Below are 15,709 nucleotides of genomic sequence, written 5' to 3' on the forward strand. Positions count from 1 at the left end.
TACAATGCCCCCTAGGATTTTGCCTTTCCTGTCACTTGGGCCTCATTTATTGTCCAATTTCTTCATTGACCTCTCTGATATGATTCCTCTGGACCTTCAGTGTTTCTTGAATACTTGACTCTGGACCTTTGGACATGCAATTCCTTATACTTTCAACACTGATATCCTCCCTTTTCCCATTGCCCAACTTATTCTTCAGGTGTCAGTTTATATTGTTATCATTTCTGGGTAATATTTTTGACCCAACTAGACTAGATATGTCTCTCTATTACTTTCCATAGAACACGGTGCTCTACCTTTTATAGCAGTTTTATAGCAGTTTCACAGATATAAGTTTCCTTTAATATATGATTTCCCCACTGGATTTTATGTTGTGTAAGGCAAGGAACATATTTATCTTTTTCTTTGTTGTATGCAACATTTAGAATAATACATGAAAATTAATCATTGCACAAAATTATTTGCTAAATAAAGAAATGAATGAATGATCAGAGAATAGGGACTCTTTTTTAAGCTGACCTCAAAAACCCAAATGTGGGTAGAAGCGATTTCTTGCCTTCTGATTCTTACTTGTAGTAATTACATTCTTCTGAGCACCAAGAAGAGAAATAAGATGATTAGGTTAAGAATAATTAAGATTCCTGACAAAATTGCTTGTCTGTCTCTCTTACAGAGAAATCCATCACATCAGTTTTGTGTCTTAGAAACAGCTCTTTCAAATGTGTAAGGACAAAAGATGTAGAGAACCTAAAATAGAATTTCTAAACATCTGTCTATTTTGGTAATCTGTGGTTATCTTATTTACTGCTGCTGTGTTTAGGAAGTGAGAATGCAGGTGACTTTTGAAATATTTTGAGGCCTTACTTATGCCTTTTTTGTGTTGCTACTGTTAACCACCCAGGTCTCAGGAACTGAGTGTGTGAAAAAAAGTGCTCTTTGATGAGGTACCTTTCCTGAGGATTCTCAAATTTGGTGTTGGATTCATAAATATGTAGATAAATTAAGTTCTTTGAAAATTATTTTATGATCGCTCCTCCTAAAAATTTCAATCAACAGACTGGATTATTATTTTCTTCAATCGTGTCCCTGTGAAATGAAAGGAGATCTGCTCTTTTATTTTGGAAGTACATGTCTTTTAATTTCTCTCCCATGGAAAAGCCCAGCTCATCCACTTAAAACAACAAGGAGAGACATTTTTTAAAATTTCTAATTTTAACATTTCTAATCATAATACATATATATATATATATATATTTTTTTTTTTAACTTGAAAAGAAGAGTTACAGTTGCTGTCACTAATCTTTTAATTTTCAACTGTGTATAAGAATAGGAAAGAGAATCCAAATCATACTGTAACTCTGATGTCTGCTCTTCATGAACGACCAAACCTAATTTCTGGAAAAACTGATAATGATCAACATTTGTCATTTGAATTTGGATAATCAAATAAAATATATTGTTATTCTGTTCATTGATTCTTGACTGATTAGGCAAGTCAAAGTCAGACAGAAGGTGATGTACATATTAATGATACAAGAAAAATTCAGGTACACACTAGATTCCAGGAAAATAATTTTATAGTGGACTACTTGAAAGTGTAAGGGGAAAATGGATAAAAATAAATGACATTTGGGAAAAAATCACATTTTTAACTGCTTTAAATAATGTAGTTACTGTCATAAATGCTGCTTTTAAAACTATTAAGGAGGTCCAAGTGTATGTGTGTGGGCATCCTTTAATTAAAGTAACATTTTCAGCTGGATTTTTCTATCCCAATAAACTGTGGTTCACAGAACATTTGATCAAATGTTATATTCTTGATAAAACCTAGGAATTTTAGCTGTGAAGTTTCTGAAAATGTTTTTGTATTCCCACACATGATACCATCAAATTACAGCAAGTTTTTGGGTTCCTTGAGGAACTCCCATGGCTTGGTGCACAGGGTGTGTGCTCTAGGGACAGATATAAACAAATGGAACACACTCCCTGGTATTCTACTCCCAGCTGATAATCCACACTATAATTTCCACCATTTTTCCCCCCAAATTGTAAATCTGAGCAAATTCGTCCATGGCCTTTGATTCAGGCTCATACCTTTACTTTGCTCTGTGTTCCTCACTTTCATGCCTTTATAAAATTTCTACCTCTTTTCACTCCAGATTCAAAGCCTTCAGTTTTTAATCCAGTCTGATTATAAAGCTATTTTCTTTTTACTCTTTCTTTTGCTTAATGACTAGACCTTAACTCAGACCATAACCTAAAGGTAATGAAGCTTAAGCTTTAGGCCTGTCATTTGATTTGCATAGGTTCCTTCCACGGATCTGAGAGAGGCCTTAGAAATGTATTCACGTGCTCATAAATTTTTGTAACGTTTGCAAAAGGAAGACATTTTAACCAATTTTTTTCTCTTAGCCTGTCAACTTCCTTTTCCTACACATTCATGATACCTGGCATTGGAGTGGCTTCTGACTTTTGTGGATTCAGTTTAGGGAAAATTGAGTTAAAGATACTTTTCATTTGGTCTACTGGGATTTAATTTTTGGTTCTAAGTCATTGCTGTACATGCAAGTTATTATTGCTCTCTGTCCTAGTGTATGAATGGCTGTCAGGATTAACCCTATCACTCACTGAGTGAATCCAACGGCATCTCGACATGGGTCAGAACTGTCATCACCATATAAAACCATCCTATGGCAACCTGGTACCAGAAACATGTTGGCAGTAGAATAGCACATACTTCGAAATGTATGATGAGAGAATTGAATCCATGGAAAAGCTTTCCAAATCTTAAAGCCCACACATGAAAGAAATGTGGACTTAGATTTTCCTAAATTTGACAGGAATTCTAATGTTTAAAAAGGAAGCATTTCTAAATTATTAAGAATAATTAAAAACATTTTACCAACCAAGCTTCAGAGAATATTCTTTTCAATAAAAATGATATAAAATTGGTGTCATACAAAGAGGTAAAAATATATAAGAAATGTAGTAAAAATTTTAGAAAAGTAAATATAATGGATATACAACTAATTAATAAAAATACTATATTATTTTTCTGGATTTTGCGGTGTTTTGAAATTGTGTAGCTTTTAAAAATTTGTAATGATTATCTATTGTCCTTGTTTCCCTTTCTAAATAAATATTCATGTTTGTTCCAAATTTTTAATTTATAAATTTATGTTCTTTATTTTATTTGTCAGACTCAGCAAAACCTGGAGTAGAATCTGCCCTAACTCAATTAGCCCAATAACTCAAAAAAATGAAAACGACTATAATGAAGATTTGGCTAACTGTGGTGGCTAAGTGGTTAGGAACCCTGAGGTTCCAGAGTGAGACTACCTGGCTCTACAATTTATTATCTGTGTGACCTTGAATAATTTACTTAACATATCTAAGCCTCAGATTTCTTACTTTAAAAGGAGGAGGTTGGATTTTGAAAATGAAATTCCTTGTAAGTGTATGATAATATAAAGAATTAAAAATATACTGGGCAATCAACTAAATAAAATAATAGAACATCCATGTTGAAAGGAACATTGATTTTCTTATAATTCTATATCAGCTCTGTGGATTTCTTACTGCTCCTTCAGATGTGTAGGGGGAGACATGGATCTGGTATGGAAACTGACCTATCCTCCCACTCCTTAAACTAGTGTAGGTCTGCTTTTATTTATACACAGTCTATGTAAAATTTAGTTAAACAAAGCGCTCTGTGACTGTGTGTGTGTGTTTGAACGCCACTGCTCTTGTCCAATCCTTGTAAAAGAATCACTTGATAACATTAGTGAAAATATTCAAAATTAAAAACAAGTGGTAATCTGTTCTCTATCTGATATGAATATCATATATGGGAAAGATAAGATGTTTTTTGAAAGTAAAAAAAATAAAACCGACCACAGCAAATTCTGCTGTCCAGAACAGAGCTTACGTATTCAGTGAAAATAGGAGAACAACAAGAAGCAACTGGAAGAAACATAAACTTCCCCCCAATTCTCAGGGATATTAGAGGATTATCAAGTTTCCCACAGTACATGAGACTGAGCCCCCTGTTGCTTTCTGTTTGGTTGGTTATTTTTAACTATTATTAAAAGAAAATTTGAACTCAAACAGCAGGAGGACTTTGATAGGGAGCTAATATTTGAATTTTGTATATACATACCTAAGGGTATGTTTTATTTTCTTTAATATTTTAATTGTGCTTTTTAATTAGAAATAAGTGACCTCTTTATACCTTCTACACAAAATACCAGACACAATAATATTAATTCCTCTTTAACTTGACAGCTCTTAAAATATATGAATCAATTCTATCTCCAAATATATTTAATTCCAGTTAAGTATTGATTGCTTTATGACAGGACTTAAAGATACTTTCTTTAATGTCTATAGGTCACTGAGAAGTAGAAATTAACCAGCATCTCTGAAGTTTACTTTCAATTTTAGAGACCATCATGGACCTTTTGGTAACTCCTCCTGAGTGAAATCTTTCTTGCATTCAGAATTCCTCCTCTTTCTGTGTGTGTGTGTGTGTGTGTGTGTGTGTGTTTGTGTGTTAGCATGATTTCTTCTTCACTTAGCAATTTTCAGTATTTCATTTTTTTACTAATCACCATTAGCTATGTGTCCTTGAAGAAATAAAACTCTTTGTTTCTCAGTTAAATACTGCTTCTTTCTTTCTTTATATATTGATTGATTGGTTGATATTTTAACATCTTTATTGGAGTATTATTGCTTTACAATGGTGTGGTAGTTTCTGCTTTATAACAAAGTGAATCAACTATACATATACATATGTCCCTATATCTCCTCCCTCTTGTATCTCCCTTCCACCCTCCCTATCAACCCCTCTAGGTGGTCACAAAGCACTGAGATAATCTCCCTGTGCTATACGGCTGCTTCAGACTACCTATCTGTTTTACATTTAGTAGTATATATAAGTCCATGCCACTATCTCACTTCATCCCAGCTTACCCTTCCCACTCCCCATGTCCTCAATTCCATTCTCTATACCTGTGTCTTTATTCCTATCTTACACCTAGGTTCTTCAGAATATTCTTTTTTTTTTTTTTTTTTAGATTCCATACATATGTGTTAGCACATGGTATTTATTTTTCTTTCTGACTTACTTCACTCTGCATGACAGACTCTAGGTCCATCCACCTCACTACAAATAACTCAATTTCATTTCTTTTTAAGGCTGAGTAATATTCCATTATATATATGAGCCATATCTTCTTTATCTGTTCATCTGTCAATGGACATTTATGCTGCTTCCATGTCCTGGCTATTGTAAATAGAGCTGCAATGAACATTGTGGTACATGACTCCTTTGATTTGTGGTTTTCTCAGGGTATATTCCCAGTAGTGGGATTGCTGGATCTTATCACAGTTCTATTTTTAGTTTTTTAAGGAAACTCCATACTGTTCTCCATTGTGGCTGTATTAATTTACATTCCCACCAACAGTGCAAGAGGGTTCCCACTTCTCCACACCCTGTCCAGAATTTATTGTTTGTAGATTTTTGATGATGGCCATTCCAACTTGTGTGAGACTATATCTCATTGTAGTTTTGATTTGCATTTCTCTAATGATTAGTGATGTTGAGCATCCTTTCACATGTTTGTTGGCAATCTGTATGTCTTCTTTGGAGAAATGTTTCTTTAGGTCTTCTGCCCATTTTTGGATTGGGTTGTTTTCTTGATATTGAGCTGCATGCATTGTTTGTAAATTTTGGAGATTAATCCTTGGTCAGTTGCTTCACTGCAAATATTTTCTCCCATTCTGAGTGTTGTCTTTTTGTCTTGTTTATTGTTTCCTTTGCTGTGCAAAAGCTTTGAAGTTTAATTCAGTCTCATTTGTTTATTCTTGTTTTTGTTCCCATTTCTCTAAGAGGTGGGTCAAAAAGTATCTTGCTGTGATTTATGTCATAGAGTGTTCTGCCTATGTTTTCCTCTAAGAGTTTGATAGTTTCTGGCCTTACATTTAGGTCTTTAATCCATTTTGAGCTTATTTTTGTGCATGGTGTTAGGGAGTGATCTAGTCTCATACTTTGACATGTCATGTACCTGTCCAGTTTTCCCAGCACCACTTTTTGAAGAGGCTGTCTTTTCTCCGTTGTATATTCTTGCCTCCTTGATCAAAAATAAGGTGACCATATGTGCGTGGGTTTACCTCTGGGCTTTCTATCCTGTTCCATTGATCTATATTTCTGTTTTTGTGCCAGTACCATACTGTCTTGATTACTGTAGCTTTGTAGTATAGCCTGAAGTCCAGGACCCTCATTCCTCCAGCTTCGTTTTTCTTTCTCAAGATTGCTTTGGCAATTCGGGGTCTTTTGTGTTTCCGTACAAATTATGAAGTGTTTTGTTCTACTTCAGTGAAAAATGCCGTTGGTAATTTGATAGGTACTGCACTGAAGATTGCTTTGGGTTGTATAGTCATTTTCACAATGTTGATTCTTCCAATTCAAAAACATGATATATCTCTCCATCTGTTTGTATCATCTTTAATTTCTCTCATCACTGTCTTATAGTTTTCTGCATACATGTCTTTTGCCTCCTTAGGTAGGTTTACTCCTAGGTATTTTATTCTTTTCTTGCAATGGTAAATGGGAGTGTTTCCTTAATTTCTCTTTCAGATCTTTCATCATTAGTATATAGTAATGGAAGAGATTTCTGTGCATTAATTTTGTATCCTGCAACTTTACCAAATTCATTGATTAGCTCTACTAGCTTTCTCGTAACATCTTTAGGATTCTCTATGTATAGTATCATGTCATCTTCAAACAGTGACAGCTTTACTTCTTGTTTTCTGATTAAGATTCCTTTTATTTCTTTTTCTTCTCTGATTCTTGTGTCTAAAACTTCCAAAACTATGTTGAATAATAGTGGTGAGAAAACGATGTTGGCTGTGGGTTCTCATATAAGGCCTTTATTATGTTGAGGTAATTTCCCTCTATGCTTACTTTCTGGAGGGTTTTTATCTGAAATGGGTGTTGAATTTTTTTGAAAGATTTTTCTGCATCTATTGATATGATCATACGGTTTTTCTCCTTCAATTTGTTAATATGGTTTATCACATTGATTGATTTGTGTATATTGAATAATCCTTTCATTCCTGGGATAAACCCCACTTGATCATGGTCTATGATACTTTTAATGTGCTGTTGGATTCTGTTTGCTAGTATTTTGCTGAGGATTTTGCATCTATGTTCATCAGTGATATTGGCCTGTAGTTTTCTTTCTTTGTGACATCTTTGTGTGGTGTTGGTATCAGGGTGATGGTGGCCTCATAGAATGCTTTTGGGGGTGTTCCTCCCTCTGCTATATTTTGGAAGATTTTGAGAAGGTTAGGTGTTAGCCCTTCTCTAAATGTTTGATAGAATTTGCCTGTGAAGCCATCTAGTCCTGGGCTTTTGTTTGTTGGAAGATTTTTAATCACAGCCTCAATTTCAGTGCTTCTGATTGGTCTGTTCATATTTTCTATTTCTTCCTGGTTCAGTCTCGGGAGGTTGTTCTTTTCTAAGAATTTGTCCATTTCTTCCAGGTTGTCCATTTTATTGGCATAAGGTTGTTTATAGTAATCTCTCATTATCCTTTGTATTTCTACAGTGTCAGTTGTTTCTTCTCCTTTTTCATTTCTAATTCTGTTGATTTGAGTCTTCTCCCTTTTTTTCTTGATGAATATGGCTAATGGTTTATCAATTTTGTTTATCTTCTCAAAAAAACAGCTTTAACTTTATTGATCTTTGCTATTGTTTCCTTCATTGCTTTTTCATTCATTTCTAATATGATATTTATGACTTCTTTCCTTCTGCTTACTTTGGCGTATTTTTGTTCTTCTTTCCCTAATTGCTTTAGGTGTAAAGTAAGGTTGTTTATTTGAGATGTTTCTTGTTTCTTGAGGTAGCATTGTATTGTTATGAATTTCCCTCTTAGAAGTGTTTTTGCTGCATCCCATAGGTTTCGGTCATCGTGTTTTCATTGTCATTTGTTTCTAGGTATTTTTGATTCCCTCTTTGATTTATTCAGTGATCTCTTGGTTAGTTAGTAATGTATTGTTTAGCCTCCATGTGTCTGTATTTTTTACAGATTTTTTCCAGGAATTGATACCTGGTCTCATAGTCTTGTTGTTGGAAAAGATCCTTGATACGATTTCAATTTTCTAAAAATACCAAGGATTGATTTGTGACACAAGATATGATGTATCCTGGAGAATGTTCCATGAGCACTTGAGAAGAATGTGTATTCTGTTGTTTTTGAATGGAATGTCCTATAAATATCAATTAAGTCCCTCTTGTTTAATGTATCATTTAATGCTTGTGTTTCCTTGTTTATTTTCATTTTGGATGATCTGTCCATTGGTGAAAGTGGGGTGTTAATGTCCCCTACTATGACTTTGTTACTGTCAATTTCCCCTTTTATGGGTGTTAGCATTTGCCTTATGTATTGAGGTGCATCTATGTTGGGTTCATAAATATTTACTCTTGTTATATCTTCTTGTTGAATCGGTCCCTTGATCATTATGTATTGTCCTTCTTTGTCTCTTGTAATAGTCTATTTTAAAGTCTATTTTGTCTGATATGAGAATTGCTCCTCTAGCTTTCTTCTGATTTCCCTCTTCATGGAATATATTTTTCCTTCCCTTCACTTTCAGTCTGTATGCTTCCCTAGGTCTGAAGTGGGTCTCTTGTAGACAGCATATATAGGGATCTTGTTTTTGTATCCATTCAGCTAGTCTATGTCTTTTGGTTGGAGCATTTAATCCATTTACACTTATATTCATTTATCAATATCCATGTTCTTATTACCAGTTTCTTAATTGTTTTGGTAATTTGTTTTTGTAGGTCTTTTCCATCTCTTGTGTTTTCTGCCTAGAGAAGTTCCTTTAGCATTTGTTGTAAAGCTAGTTTGGTGGTGTTGAACTTTCTTAGATTTTGCTTGTCTGTAAAGGTATTAATTTCTCCGTCAAATCTGAATGAGATCCTGGCTGGGTAGAGTCATCTTGGTTGCAGGTTTTTCCCTTTCATCACTTTCAGTATGTCCTGCCACTCCCTTCTGGCTTGAATTTTTTCTGTTGAAACATCAGCTGTTAACCTTATGGGGATTCCCTTGTATGCGATTTGCTGTTTTTCCCTCACTGCTTTTAATATTTTTTGTTTGTATTTAATTTTTGATAGTGTGCTTAATATGTGTCTTGGGGTGTTCTCCCTGGATTTATCCTGTATGGACTCTCTGTGCTTCCTGGACTTGATTGACTGTTTCCTTTCCCATATTAGGGAAGTTTTCAACTATAATCCATTCAAATATTTTCTCAACTTGTTTCTTCTTCTCTTCCTCCTTTGGGACCCTTATAATTTGAATGTTGGTGCATTTAATGTTGTATCAGTGGTCTCTGAGACTGTCTTCAATTCTTTCCATTCTTTTTTCTTTATTCTGGTCTGCAGTAGTTATTTCCACTATTTTATCTTCCAGGGCCCTTATTCGTTCTTCTGCTTAAATTATTCTGCTATTGATTCCTTCTAGAGAATTTTTAATTTCATTTATTTTGTTGTTCATCATTGTTTGTTTTTTCTTTAGTTCTTCTAGGTCCTTGTTAAACATTTCTTGTATTTTCTCTATTCTATTTCCAAGATTTTGTACCATCTTTACTATCATTAATCTGACTTATTTTTCAAGTCGACTGCCTATTTCCTCTTCATTTGTTTGGTCTGTTGAGTTTTTACCTTGCTCCTTCATCTGCTTTGTGTCTTTCTGTCTTCTGATTTTGCTTAAATTACTGTGTTTGTGGTGTCCTTTTGGCAGGCTGCACATTTGTAGTTCCCGTTGTTTTTGGTGTCTGCCCCCAGTGGGTCAGTTCGGTTCAGTGGCTTGTGTTGGATTCATGGTGGAGGTGGCTGGTCCCTAAATATTGCTTCTTATAGCATATTTCAACACTTTCTTTCTCTCCCTACTTGCACCTGTGTGTTCCAATTCACCACTGTTTTATTGGGAAACTTCCTACGCAAGTTAAATGGCTCTATTTATGTGCCCTGTAATAGAAGTTGATTTTATTTCTTCAACAAAATTTTCAGCACATGCTGTCCAACTGTTCCTCTAGCGACTGCCACAAAGACCCAATAAATCCCCTTATACACTTGCATCCCTTCCTGGGGAGAAGTATTGTGAGTGGAATAACTCTGGTAAACTAAGCAGTTTTACTAAAGAGTCTAAGTCTTTGAAAAAGACCATGTGAGGCAGCCAGTGTTGGAACTTTGTATAGTCTCAATATTTAAATTGAATAGAGAGTATATTATGAGATTTGCCATATTATTAAGAGACAGTGTAAGGATTTTTGTTTTGTTTTGTTTTACTTGTCAACCTAGTAGATTAAGGATTCTAAAAAATCTAGATTAATTGAAGAAAAATTTCAGAAACTCCATTTAATCTACACATCTCAGTAAATTATTAATATTAAGGGTATAGAGACTTTAAGAGAGCCCTAACCATTTTTGCACAGCTGCAAATATATTTCCTGAAACAATCAAGCTCTCTCCTTATTTGCAAGAAGTATGATAAATTAGTGGAGAGTGAAAAAGTCAACAGGTTTACAAGAGCTTTACAAAATATAGATCACATGTACCTACAACTTGAAACATTTAGGAATTCAGTGAAAACATGGATTCCAATGGCTATTCATAATAGTTAGAACTCAGCAGATGTCAATGCACATAAGTGCTGGTGATTAGAAACCAGTTACCAATTTATCATGACTCTTTAAAAGCTCCTAGGCTTGAGATGATCACCAGGAGAGAAAGGAGTAGAAAAGGAATCCTATAATTCTTTTATTTCCATGTGTAATGCCTGAAATACTTGGAATATTTTAAAATGTTGCTTTTTGCCATCGGCTGGAATTGGGGCTAGAAATAGAAACAAAGGTGAGTAAATGAAAATACAAGGGAAATAACATTTTTTTCACACCATTATAAGTGGTCTGATAATTCATAATGATGATAATGATAAGAAAAACACTATTAAACAACTATTTGCTAGTAATAGTTTGAACATTATAGTTTTTCTCAATATATGAATTTTCCTTTTTGTTAATCTAGTTTCTTTCACTGCATTAAGAGTAAGTCAGGAAGATGTGGTAAGAAGGAGTGGGTATGATGTATATGAAAGTTTCTGCCAAACAAGAAATGTAGAGATTGAAAGAAAAGTGAAGTTCCGTTTAAAGGGTGGAAGTGGAGGCCATGTTTTCAGACCTGAATATTTTGGTTTACCATCACAGGGGTGTATGTTAGACGCCACTGAAAAAATTTTGGGGAATTTCAGAACTGCACATCATTTGTCAGGGCAGAGCCTCAGACACCCTTAAGACCAGTGCCCAAGTGGGGCAGCAAAAGCAATGTAAGAATTGTGGTAATAGGAGGTTATAGCAGTATGTTACAATTCCTCTTTTTTCTTCCTGTTCCAAGTATGGTAATCCAAGTATTTGAAGGTTCTTGAGTGTCCATGTAGGAAAGGCAGAAGTAAACTAAAAAATAGGGATTTAACAAGAATAAGATTTTCAGAGTAAGATTAAGTTAGTTGAAGGAAAAAATATTTTGCATTTTTAGTCAGAATATGTAAATTACAGGTCCATTCTTTTTTCAAACTAATAGTTATAATTTTTGAGTGACTTCCAGACTTTTAAACATTATTTCTTTTAATGTCTTCTGTTAGTAATGTTATTTCCAAACTATTTTTGATTGTCCCACTCACAGTGGTCACATGAACTCCCTACTGCTTATCATCTATGTTGAATTTGATCTGTGGGAAGAAATTAGGGGTGTTGCTATCGATCAGAATATTTAAGATTCAATGTGTAGTGCAGGGCTTCTAGAATGGCAGAGTGAGGACCTCTGTATATCTTCTCCTTCATACAATCAATGAAATACTGACAAAGATTGTCAAAACAAATTTTTTCAGAACTCTGAAATTAATCAGATGCATGAAACCACATGAGGAGTATTTATTCAAGAAAATTAGCAGGGTTTGTAGCTTTTTATTTTGACCTATTTTAATCCTCCTGTCTCCAATTCTGTAACAGTTTTTAGGAGCTAACAGCTCTGCAGCTCCTAAAAGGGAAGACTGGTTAGGAGATCCTCAAAAAACCCACTCCCAAAGCACTGCCACACTGTGATTTGTCTGGCAACTCCCTTAAAAAACCATATTCATTGTGCATTGTTGTTATTTGACCCTGGGAAGGAGGGGAAAGGTTATTGCTAGATTTGTCACATTAGCTAAAATGTTCAATTTTAAACAAAAATTATGAGACATGCAAAGAAACAACAAAGTGTGTCCCATATATAGGGAAAGAAGCAGCCAAGAGCAAACAATGTCCTGAGAGGATTCAAATGTTAGACTTAGTAGGACAAAGATTTTAAATTTACTATTATGAATAGGTTCAAAGACATAAAGAAAACAGTGTCTAATGAATTAAAGTAGAGCATGAAAACACACAGCCTGCCCATCAGCAAAAGTTGGGGGACTTAATGGTTCAGGTATTTAAGAAAATTTCCAAACAATTATTAGATGACTATTAAGTGAAATATACAGAGATTTAGGTAGCTGCACACAGAAAATACAGACTTTATAGAATTAAATGAAAGTATGACAATAATGTCTTACCACATAGAGAATATCAATAAAAAGAAACTGCAAAAAAAGATCCAAATAGAGATTATGGAGTTAAAAAGTACAATAACTGAAATAAAAACGTCACTAGAGGTTCAACAACAGATTTGATCTGGCAGAAGAAAAGTTTGGCAAACTTGAAGAGGATATATCAATTAAGATTATCCAGTCAGAGAAGAGAAAGAATAAGAATGAAAAACATGGACAGAGCTTCAGAGACCTATGGGACACCACCAAGTATACCAGAATCAACACAATGGGAATCCCAGAAGGAGAGAAAAGAGAAAAGGGACAGAGAATATTTGAAGAAAGAACAGCCAAAACTTCTCAATTTGATGAAAAACATTAGTCTACTCATCCATACAGGTAAAAACGACTATTATATTCGTCTAATGATATGGCTTTTAAAATCATGCGACACATTTCTGGATCTTCTCTATTCCTTTTCATTTATGTTTGATAACTGGTCAGTTTTATCCAGCTAATAATACATTGCTACAAACAACTAACATTAAGCAAACAAAACCCAATAACTTTTTAACTTTTTCCAACTATTTTCTGTGAAGCAGCCGGTTTCTTAGGCACTTGGTCTACCTTCCAAATTATTTCAGGCAACTGATATTTCAAATGTTTTGCCACTAAAAATGTATGTCCATTTAAAAATCTGTGATATTATTTCCTTGTCATCCCTTGTTTGGTTGCTAAATCAATGACATTTTTTTTAGGATTTGGTTATAATACCATGCCATTTCTGAATACTAATTCTTTATTATTACATCTGAAGTACACACTTTTAAATGATATTAAGTGGGGAGCTAGTTTTCTCAAAAGTATTTCTTAAAATTATCTACTAAATTAGTGCTTTTCCAACTTTTTTTTTTGCTACAACACACAATACCAAAAGAAAAAAAAAACCAATTTATAATGTGATCAGTAAACATGCACACATAAACACATGCATAACAGATGAACCAACAGAATATCACGCCTAAACTGGGACTGTTTCTGTCAAACCTACATATATGTGAGTACTCTGAATTCCCTATCTACTGCTAAACTGATTTTTCACAATAGATTTTTTAAAAATACTAAACATTTAGCAATGGCATGGTAGCTGGGTTAGTCCCTTGAAAACTTAGAATCAACATGAATTTTGTTTCTTGATTATGATATTATATTTATTAAATAGTGAATTTAATGATTAAAAGTAAATAAATATCATCCATCATAATAAAACTATGTTTTATTTAAAATTACATATGCATCTTTTCACTTAAAATTTATATTCTCAAATGTTAAATTACATATTCATTTGCTCTAACTTTAATAGTACCTAAAAATCAAGAATAAAATAAGACATCAATCATTTTATTGTCTAAAAGAGGTTTTTATTATTAAAATGACTAATAATGAGAGCTATAATCTTAAAATTGAAGCACTGAGTTTTATATAAAAAGAAGGTAAAGGCACTATGTAATATCCTAAAGTTTAAAGTTTCATGGAGGTACCTCTTTATCTTGGAAGGAGAACAAATTATAAAGATTACTAAGACAAAAGAGACCATCATCACTTATCCTTAGCAATGCTGAATAAAGATGGAAATACAAATTTGGAAGCTCAAAAATTGAGGATTTTTTGGTTTGTTTGTTTCTTTGTATTTATGTGGTAGTCTCTCAGTGTGCAATCTTTTTTTTTTTTTCCAGAACCTTAACACATTTACAGTTTATTTAATAGTCAATAGTCAACTCATTGTTGGTCACTTCTCATCCAAATGGCAACTCAAAGACCTAGATCATTCTGCCTCTTTCACCTCTTCCCTTCTCTGAGTTCTTGGAGTCCCCCCATTTAGCCAATGGATAGGAAAAGAGAATGGATGGTTGTACACAGGAGAGATCTTTCAAAGGATAGGCGTGGAAATGTCAGGCATCACTGCTGCCCATATTCTACTGAACAGAACTCAGTTTCATATAGCTGTGTCTAAGTTCAAGGAAGACTTGAATATGTCATATAACTGTGTGCCCAGGGAGCAAGAGGATAACAATTTGGTGAACAACGGTGGGAGGGAGGGAGATGCAAGAGGGAAGAGATATGGGAACATATGTATATGTATAACTGATTCACTATGTTGTAAAGCAGGAACTAACACATCATTGCAATCTTTTTTTTAAGTCCCATTCACAGGACGCTATTTGAACACAACGCTGTGTGGAAGATGCTGAGAACAATTCCAGATTTAACCTCTCATCTAATTGATGAGCATCTGAAAATACTTAGTAAGAATGTCATTTCTGAAACCTGGATAAAAAGAAGCACATGTAACAGACTAATCTGGAGGGAAATTTGGCAACACCAAACGTGTATCACTATTTTGAGTTCTCTATCATTATAATATTCATAATTTCACTTGACATGTTAAAATGTACTGTTTGGATGTATTTCATTTGTAAAGTTATAAGTAGTGAAATGAATAACATTTCACATTTTAGTATTTATGTTTTAAAGATATACAGTGGTGTTTCTCGACTTTGAGCATGCATCAGAATCCCCCAGAAGACACACTGAAATGTGTTGCTGTATTCAACCCCTAAAGTTTCTGGTTCAGTAGGTTTGAGATGGAGCTTAATTTGCATTTCCAATAACATTCCAGAGGATGCTGCTAGTCTGCGCACCACACTTTGAAAGCCACTCATTGATATACACATTTAATAACAATCTAGCTTTGGTTTTCACGGTTAAGACAGCAAGTGGTCAAAGTGATTATTTGACTGATCCAGATACTGAGAAAAAAACTCTTCAGATAGATTTTAGTTTAGTTTCCCAATTTTAATTTCTAGTCCCTTTACTAAGGATATATTGGATGCATTAATAGAAGTATTTTGTATTTTAATTTTTTGGGGGGTGGCATATAAATAAACAACACACAGAGTCACACACAAACCTAAACCAACAGACTTCAACATAATTTTTTTGCATTTATTGAGCGCCTATTAGAAAAAAGGAACTAAATTTATTTAATACACCTTTGGGTGAGGAACATCCCTTATTTATTCCAC

At 34.0% G+C, this 15,709-nt stretch overlaps 1 protein-coding gene across 1 annotated transcript in view; it reads left to right on the forward strand.

Annotated features, from left to right (window-relative positions):
• CNBD1 (cyclic nucleotide binding domain containing 1) overlaps positions 1–15,709 on the forward strand; it is a 395,795-nt gene that overhangs the window by 253,591 nt on the left and 126,495 nt on the right. The window contains 1 exon segment of the mRNA XM_065895139.1: positions 14,826–14,971. Coding sequence (XP_065751211.1) covers positions 14,826–14,971 — 146 coding nt within the window.

This window comes from Phocoena phocoena, chromosome 17, assembly GCF_963924675.1.
Source record: "Phocoena phocoena chromosome 17, mPhoPho1.1, whole genome shotgun sequence".
NCBI lineage: Eukaryota > Metazoa > Chordata > Mammalia > Artiodactyla > Phocoenidae > Phocoena > Phocoena phocoena.